This window comes from Engraulis encrasicolus, chromosome 21 (genome assembly GCF_034702125.1).
Source record: "Engraulis encrasicolus isolate BLACKSEA-1 chromosome 21, IST_EnEncr_1.0, whole genome shotgun sequence".
NCBI classification, from domain to species: domain Eukaryota; kingdom Metazoa; phylum Chordata; class Actinopteri; order Clupeiformes; family Engraulidae; genus Engraulis; species Engraulis encrasicolus.
This window is the reverse complement of record NC_085877.1, coordinates 25,891,132-25,900,230: the sequence shown is the minus strand read 5'-3', so window position 1 is coordinate 25,900,230 and position 9,099 is coordinate 25,891,132. Positions and strand designations below refer to the sequence as shown.

Sequence of the window (9,099 nt, the reverse complement as noted above, 5' to 3'; positions counted from 1 at the left end):
AATATATCCCTGTTGTCAATGTGAAATAGAACATTTGGGGGTTGTGTCCCGCTTTATCCGCTGACAAGTGGCGTGGACAGACATTTTCAGGAGCAAGTGCTCGAGGGGTCGGGGGTATGTGCCTTAAAGGGGTATGCCACTATTTTGGGGCTTATTACAGTTAAACTCGTTGGCTGGGGTTTATAAAGGTGGTAAAGTGTCTTATTTTTCATGTTAAGCGTTGTCTTGCTTTAAGACAAGTTAAAAGAGGGAATATGTCGCTAAGCTAGTGAAAGTCAATGTATCCGTGTAGCATTATAGCATGCTACATGGATACATTGACTTTCACTAGCTTAGCGACATATTCCCTCTTTTTACTTGTCTTAAAGCAAGACAACGCTTAACATGAAAAATAAGACACTTTACCACCTTTATAAACCCTGCCCAACAATTTTAACTGTAATAAGCCCCAAAATAGTGGCATACCCCTTTAATAGACCTAACAGGATATACACTCACCGGCCACTTTAATAGGCACACTTTTCCAACTGCTCATTGATGCAAATCTTACACATTTCAGCACTTTTACCTCCTTCTCCATGATTAGGGTTCTCAAATATGCCCTGCGAAGAGGCACTGAGCAGAGCGCAGAGCTCCAAAACGGAGTAGCATTACGTTAAAACCATCCTGTTGTCCAGCCCAAGTAGTTGTGGGTAGATTATTCACATGAGGCTGTGTTACTTTATATCCCTGCATTATTTGCAGATCAATCATTTTATTTAACCTCATAATTTAATATATAAGTTAATAAAATCATAAAAAAAACTTCTTCAAACAAAAACAATGCCTTTCTGCCTCTTTGCTTTGTAGGACAGAAATGACTTTTGAAAGAGATTGCATGTAGCACGAATCTGCTGCATGTACAGTAGTGGTGCTATATCAGGAAATTGTGTGTACATGCTAGCAGGGAAGCCGGCAAAGGGTGATGAAGGGGTCAGTTGTCCCGGGCCCAGGGAGAGAAGGGGCTCAGTAAACTGGGTCCTCATTACATTGTATGCATTAGATGGAGGGGTCCCATTCAGACGACTTTGTCCTGGGCCTGGCTGTCAGCCCAAAGCTGTCAGCGCCCCTGGTGCTAGTAAAGTATGCTTAGAGACCCATCCAAACACTTTTTGCTGTGTTGCATGTCCACTGATGATTTGGTGTGGGCTGTGTCTCCCCCTACAGGACTGTGATGTGTCCTACAGCCACGTGCGCAGCATGATCGAGTTCGCCATGGCCCTCATGAGGAAACTGGAGAACATCAACGCACACTCCTTCCAGAATTTCAAACTCAGAATAGGTATGAAATATAATAGAAATGAATCCATACGTATAATTTCATTGTTATTATCTTATATTACATTACATTACATTACATTATATTATATTATATTATATTATATTTTATAGTATATTTTATAGTATATTTTATATTAAATTATAATCCACTAAACAATATTGTTGTGATCTTTTCTTGTGGCATTTTTTTTTTACCACACACACACACACACACACACACACACACACACACACACACACACACACACACACACACACCCACCCACCTTATGCCTGTTTGTACAATGTAGTATTTTATTTAGCAAGTGGCCCTCTCTCTTCCTGCACAGGAATAAACCACGGGCCAGTGATTGCGGGGGTGATTGGGGCTCATAAACCCCAATATGACATCTGGGGGAACACTGTCAACGTGGCCAGCAGAATGGACAGCACGGGAGAACTGGATAAGATACAGGTGAGGGAGAGCAGTCGCTCAATACATCAACCATTTATTATAACCAATCAATCGATCATTCAAACAGTCAGTGGGTATACGTACATGCACTTACAGAGATTTGAATTATTAGCTCAGTTCAATTAAATCTGGAGTTTTAAAATGCATGTATACACCTTAGTTGAACTGAAATCAAACCAAACTGGAGATTGAGAAATCAGACTTATTTGCGATATACTGTGACTATTAGTTGAACTATATCAAGTCAAGTCACATTTATTTGTATAACCGCTTTCACACACAGAAAGGCAACACAATGTGCTTCACAAACAACAAAACAACAAAATTAAAACAATATAAGCTGGTGTTAAATTTGTTTTACCATACTAAAACAAAATGAAGCCGAAAGACAATTTTGGATGATAACACAGTACACACGTACTGGTGGCTGCAGATGTAATTAAAAGAATGAAACAATAATAAAACGTGTGAATCAAAGGAACACATCTTTAAAGAGCTTGGTCTTAGATCTGGATTTAAAAATGGTTAGAGTGGGTTCAGTTTTAATGTGCAGGGCATGGAGGTATGGATACGTACATACACATAATTCACATAAAGGAGAGAGAGAGAGAGAGAGAGAGAGAGAGAGAGAGAGAGAGAGAGAGAGAGAGAGAGAGAGAGAGAGAGAGAGAGAGAGAGAGAGAGAGAGAGCATATACAGTTCATAAAGTGCATGTAGCCTACGAAATGTGTCGGATGGAGAGATACAGAGCAAAACAAAAAGATACTGCATATTTACATTAAGTGCATGTGGTCTTCTGTGTGTGCCCCTGTCTTCTGCCGCTGATGGACGATGATTGATTGATTGATTGATTGATTGATTGATTGATTGATTGATTGATTGATTGATTGATTGATTCACTGATACTATGTGTCCTCTGCAGGTGACGGAGGAGACCAAGAAGGTGGCAGAGCTGCTGGGCTTCAGTGTGACCTTGAGAGGGGTCATCGCCGTCAAGGGCAAAGGAGAGCTCACCACATACTTCATCAACCACGAACAATCACTGCATCCCTAACCCCCAGTCCAACCCCCACCCCCATATAACAACGACCTTTCACTATGGTCATTATGGTGAAGGACAAGCAAGAGCTACAGTAGTCACCTACTACATCAATCACGATCACTCACTCCATCCTTAAGCACTTACCTCAATAGCGACCTTTCATGAAAACCTTACAACAACAACCATGAGCACTCAATCCATCTCTTACCCCCACCAATAACACAGCAGTGATGGTCCCTCACCCCGACTCCCCCCCCAACAATAACCTTTCACAATGGTCTCCATGCAGAAGGGCAAAGGAGAGCTCATCACCTACTTCATCAGTCAGGAACACTCACTTCATCCCCAAGCACTAACCCCAATAACGACCTTTCTGAAAATCATACAACAACAACAACTTAATTTACCCCCAGGGGGTCAATAAAGTTACTCCACTCAACTACTACTCTACTCTACTGTGACAACAACAACAACAACAACAAGGAGAGCAGAGCACTTAATTCATCAACCACAAACACCTATTCCATCTCTAAACACTTCCAGTAGAACAGCACTGATAACCGGTACACCAACAAGGGAGCGCTTGACCACCCATCATGAGCACTCCCTCCATCTGCAACTCTCACCCCAACAATGACCTTTACATCTGAGTCACTATGGTGATGAAAAGCATACAACAACGAAGAGCTCACCATCTATTTCATCAATCGCACTCACTCCATCCATTCCTAACCACCCCCGCCCCCCCACCTCCACCAACGACCTTTCACTATACTGATGAAAACCATACAACTCCTACTTACTTTAGTCACTCTGGTGACGAAGAAGGAGATCTGACCGCCTACTTCATTAACCTTGAATAGTCTCTCCATCCCTAACCCCCACTTCCCCTCGCTATAATCATGAAAACCAGAAGACCACAAACACACACACCCTGACCTCCCCAAAATGTTCTCATACTGTGATCACCCAGGTAGGTGATATACTGTACAGCATACCACAACAACCCCTCACTACCGTCACTATGGTGATGTAAACACTACCAGTGGGTGAACAAGTATTGCACAATCCACCCAAATGTTCTCATACTGTGATCACCCAGGTAGGTGATATACTGTACAGCATACCACAACAACCCCTCACTACCGTCACTATGGTGATGTAAACACTACCAGTGGGTGAACAAGTATTGCACAATCCACCCAAGATCCTCCCCAGTCACATTGGTCCTGAATTTCCTGCTCTGTACAGGGTCTACCAATGGTGGTACCAAACGAGACACTTGTGATTCATCAGGTCATGGTAGTCAAATGAGATAAGCTGTCAGTAGCTGGACTTTTTAAAGTGGTGCTTCAAGATGTCCCACCTATCATATGCAAAAGCTCAGAACTGATGAAACCTTTTGGTGGAAGTCTTCAAGCTTCAAGCTCTTTTGACTATCATGAGGAAAGCACTGCCAGTGGGTTTATGAGTGTTGACTTGAGGAACCCACCTCACTCTGATCCCCCAGGAGAAGAAGACGTCCAGATTGGTGTGCAGCTGGACTAATGATGGTTAGATTCGCAAAGGCGTTGCCTCTCCATACTTGAACTACTGTACAACAAGCAAGTCTATACCATCAGTGGAACTACACCAGCTCCAAACACAACCCCAGCCTTGCACTGTGCTGGAGACTTATTTTTTCTCTTGAAATCTGGTCAATGCACTTTAATGAACTATGACTTACAACCGTGATTATTTTTATACATAGGATATGAAGTGCATAATCCAGTTTCTTTCAATGTTTAGTGACAGGATTTTTACTCCCTCACGAATCTGTAAGGGAAACAAACATGCAGATACCATTGAACACTGCGGTGTAGTGTGTGGATATCACACATGTCTGTGAAGATTCTTATTTATCCAAGTTATTTTTTTTTACTCAGAGTTTATCACAGTTATATTGTAGGCATCTGCACTTATTTTTGCAGCTCGAAAATGTTTCACCTTCTATCCATATTAGTCACACTAGTGTACCTCTGAAAGAATTTATTTCAGCAATGTCTCAAATGTCTGCCTCTTCATCTACTCAATTTTGTCGTATTTCAAAAAAAATCATATCACAGCCCTGCCGTGGCATAGGGTACTGGGTTACTACACTGGCGACCCGGGTTCGATTCTGGCCCCGGTCATTTGCCGATCCTTCCCCATCTCTCTCTCCCCACTCATTTCCTGTCTCTCCTCCACTGTCCTATCAAAAATAAAGACAAAAAACCATACAAATATATTTTTTAAAACCCGACATATCACAAAGGCAGGCGGATGTGTGTGAACATGATGTAAAATGTGTGCAACTGTCACAGACCAGTCTGCCTGGGAAGTTGACCCTTTTAGTTGTGCCTTTGAGTTATACTGTTAGTACAGTCATAAATGGAGGTTCCGTGACCAACCTCTGGCAACAATGTTTTGATGATTGATTTGACCTCTATGGACCCTTTAGAAAAGATTTAGCCCCCATGTCCCTCGCAAAAATCCCGGGCTTTTTTGCTAGAGAGCCAAATTCAAAATGGCGTCCGGCGGCATCTCTAAAAAATAACTTTTGATCTGAATGACCTAGAATCATGTATGAAGGCGCTTTTTCATATGAGTCAACCATGAGGATTCCAAATCTGACATCATTTTGGTTGTAAAACAGCGAAATTCAAGATGGCCGCCATCTAGAACCGTTATTTTCGACCTTTTTAGGCCGTCACCGCCCAAAATTATCATATTTGGACTGGGAACCTCCCAATTTGTGTGACTGTATTTCTCATGCAAAGATATTGAGAGAATATCTGATCTACAAGCCCAGAATTCCTCACATTGGGAGGCGTAGTGGGCTTGTAGATGGGCTATTTTAACAATGTGTCTTTTTTTAGTAGGCTATTATTTGACAATTTGGCCGATATTTTAGCATTGTTTGATGATTACTTTGGATGCAGTGATGGTCTTTCACTTTGAGAGTACTTACATCATGACCCCACCCCCCCAAAACAGGGGGTCTTGACCCACAGGTTGAGAACCACTCATCTAGAAGGAAAACCTCGGCACGTTTCACATTTTCCAAGCATTCTTGCACAGAGAAGCCCGTTGAGGAACTCGAGGCAAGAGCTGCTGAAATGGAAGAAGTGTGCTCACAGCAGTGATCAACTTGATTGAAGACAGTCAGTTTGTGAAGCTCCCCGAGCTGCAAGAACACCGTGTTGTTGAGGAATGTGTGGTCTTATTCAACCCCAATGGTACATACAGGAAGACGCAGAAGAGCAAGCTCATCTCGAAGATCTCCCTCCACCCTGTTTTGATTTAAGAATCCTATCTTGCTCTAATTGACATAGGCATGATCTGGAGGATGGGAACCCCATCAGCAGAAGATTAGCAGACACAGGATGGCACCCTATACAAGTAGCTTGGGCTATGCCCAAAAACTGTCATCCATCATCCTTGCCTTCTCATGCTCCCAGTATCATCGGTGCCAATGATCCCTACGATACATCATACTTAAAAGAAGACGAACGAGACCTGCGCATACATGGTAATGCACATACACATGAAATTGACAAGTTCCCATCTGCCAAGTCTTTCAAAATGTTATTGTGTAGTGTCAAAAACAAGAAAAAGACTACACCATTGAGCAGTCTGAAGCTCTTCACTGTTAATGATGGTCAATGACAGTCAGGTTGTAGTGGCCCTGTTGTTATTGATGCAGCTGATACCTATGTCTACGGCAGCTTCCTGGCATGCTATGCATTAAGAGAGACAAAGAGACGGTCCTCTTCTGTGACCTTTTGACAGAAGAGATGGCAGATAGCCTGTAAAACAGTGTAGCTGCACAATGCCATGATGCCAACTCAAGGTTCTATGAAAAAGGAAAATCATCAGTGTATGAGCTCCCAGGGTCACCCCTATGTTGCCCGGGAGCTATGTTCCCGAGTCCTATGTCCCCCCCCGCCACCGGGGAACTTAGAACCCCTTTTTTCAAAAAGGGGTTCTATTCCTGCTGCTTCCAAGTAGACTGCTGCCGCATGACTAGCGAGGGTTGTTGTTAGAGTTACGGTTAGGGTTAGGCTGCCACTGTTCGCAAACTTGACATGAAATACGCATGGCAACCGTTCGTGCAAGAGATATGCATGTGAAGCATCCTGGGCCATACAATGCGGGGAACATGGGACACTTTTGAGAAAAAGGGTCGGTAGTTCCTCAGTCCCATACAAAGACCGGGGAATACAGGACCCGGGGAAGCTATACGCTATACTCCCAACCATGTTTGAGTGGCGATAGGTGGTTCTTTAGTGTGGGGTGGCGCACTAGATGCGGCAAGTAGTTGGGACAGAGGCAGTGTTGGCATAAGCTGTCTGCATATGGAGGGAGACAGATAAAAGACTCTCTTCATGGTCTTCGACTTGGAAGCACAGGCTTCAGCCATGGTGCTACTTTTCTTGTCTGCATAGATCATCTGTCTCGTGAACACAAACAGCTGTTGTACTCCCTCTTCAAGGTGAACAGAGAGCAACCGAGAGTTGCTGCCTTGCCACAGAGCTCTTTATCACCTTTTCATGTACTGATGATTTTTCTTTTTCATAGAACCCTACAGGTAAGTTGGCATCACAGCCTGTAAAATAGTGTAGCTGCACAATGCAGTCTGCCATCTCTTGTCAGCAGGTCATGGAAGAGGACAGTCTCTTCATTTCTCTTAATCCTTAGCATGCCAGGAAGCTGCCATAGACATCTGTATCAGCTGCATCAATAACAACAGGGCCACTATAACCTGACTGTCATTGACAATCATAAACAGTGAAGAGCTTCAGACGCTCAATGGTGTAGTCTTTTTCTTGTTTTTGACACTACACAGTAACATTTTGAAAGACTTGGCAGATGGGAACTTGTCCATTTCATGTGTATGTATGTGCATTACCATGTATGCGCAGGTCTCGTTCGTGAAAGTGAAAGCCCATTGGGAAACTCCAACTCTTATTGCCATTGTGACACAGCACTCCACAGCACACTGCACACAACAAAATTGCATTTATGCCTCACCCATGCAAGGGGGCAGCCCTCAGTGGCGCCCCATGGGGAGCAGTGCGGTGGGACGGTACCATGCTCAGGGTACCTCAGTCATGGAGGAGGATGGGGGAGAGCACTGGTTGATTACTCCCCCACCAACCTGGCGGGTCGGGAGTCGAACCGGCAACCTCTGGGATGCAAGTCTGACGCCCTAACCGCTCACCCATGACTTCGTCTTCTTTTGTTAAGTATGGTGTATCGAAGGGATCATTGGCACCGATGATACTGGGAGCATGAGAAGGCAAGGATGATGGATAACAGCTTTTGGGCATAGCCCAACCTACTTGTATAGGGTGCCGTCCTGTGTCTGCCAATCTTCTGCTGATGGAGTTCCCATCCTCCAGATCATGCCTATGTCAATTAGAGCAGAGTTTCTCAAAGTGGAGCGCAAGCCTTCCTGGGGGGGGCGCGGAGGCATCACAGGGGGGCCGTGTGACATCTGTCCCCCCCACCCCCAAAAAAAAGATTTCCTATATGGCCAATAAGCCAATATGTTTAAAGTCCCCCTCACCAACATTATATTATTCATTGTCATTGATTTCAATAGAATAGGAAATGAACACACATCTGCACTGCATTCGACTGCAGTCCCTCTTTGTTTTATCTCACCTTTCCTTTAATTCTGCGCAGCAATCGCAAAATCAATTTGCGCAAGTACTGCTTTTGCTTAGAAACCATTTATTTCCTAATTTACCTCAGGTCAGACATAACTATGATAGCGCCAGCCAGAAGTGATTTTTACCCCACAAAAAGGGGGAGGGGGCACGGAGGCATCCAGACCCTCTGAGGGGCAAATGATGGGAAAAGTTTGAGAACCACTGAATTAGAGCAAGATAAAATTCTTAAATCAAAACAGGGTGGAGGGAGATCTTTGAGATGAGCTTGCTCTTCTGCGTCTTCCTGTATGTGCCATTGGGGTTGAATAAGACCACACATTCCTCAACAACACAGTGTTCTTTCAGCTCGAGGAGCTTCACAAACTGACCGTCTTCAACCAAGTTGCTGTGAGCGCACTTCTTCCATTTCAGCAGCTCTTGCCTCGAGTTCCTCAACGGGCTTCTCTGTGCAAGAATGCTTGGAAAATGTGAAACGTGGGTGGTTCTCAACCTGTGGGTCAAGACCCCCTGTTTTGGGGGGGTGGGGCAAAGTGAAAGACCATCACTGCATCCAAAGTAATCATCAAACAATGCTAAAATATCGGCCA

The 9,099-nt window shown here is 44.0% G+C and overlaps 1 protein-coding gene across 1 annotated transcript in view; it reads left to right on the top strand.

The window, feature by feature from the left end:
* Nucleotides 1-3,001, top strand: part of LOC134437038 (adenylate cyclase type 4-like) — a 55,691-nt gene extending 52,690 nt beyond the window's left edge. Inside the window, exons 24-26 of the mRNA XM_063186467.1 lie at nucleotides 1,207-1,321; nucleotides 1,650-1,774; nucleotides 2,697-3,001. Of these exons, the coding sequence (XP_063042537.1) occupies nucleotides 1,207-1,321; nucleotides 1,650-1,774; nucleotides 2,697-2,828 (372 nt within the window). The 3' untranslated portion in view covers nucleotides 2,829-3,001. The remainder of the gene's footprint in view (nucleotides 1-1,206; nucleotides 1,322-1,649; nucleotides 1,775-2,696) is intronic.
* The last annotated feature ends 6,098 nt before the right edge of the window (nucleotides 3,002-9,099 follow it).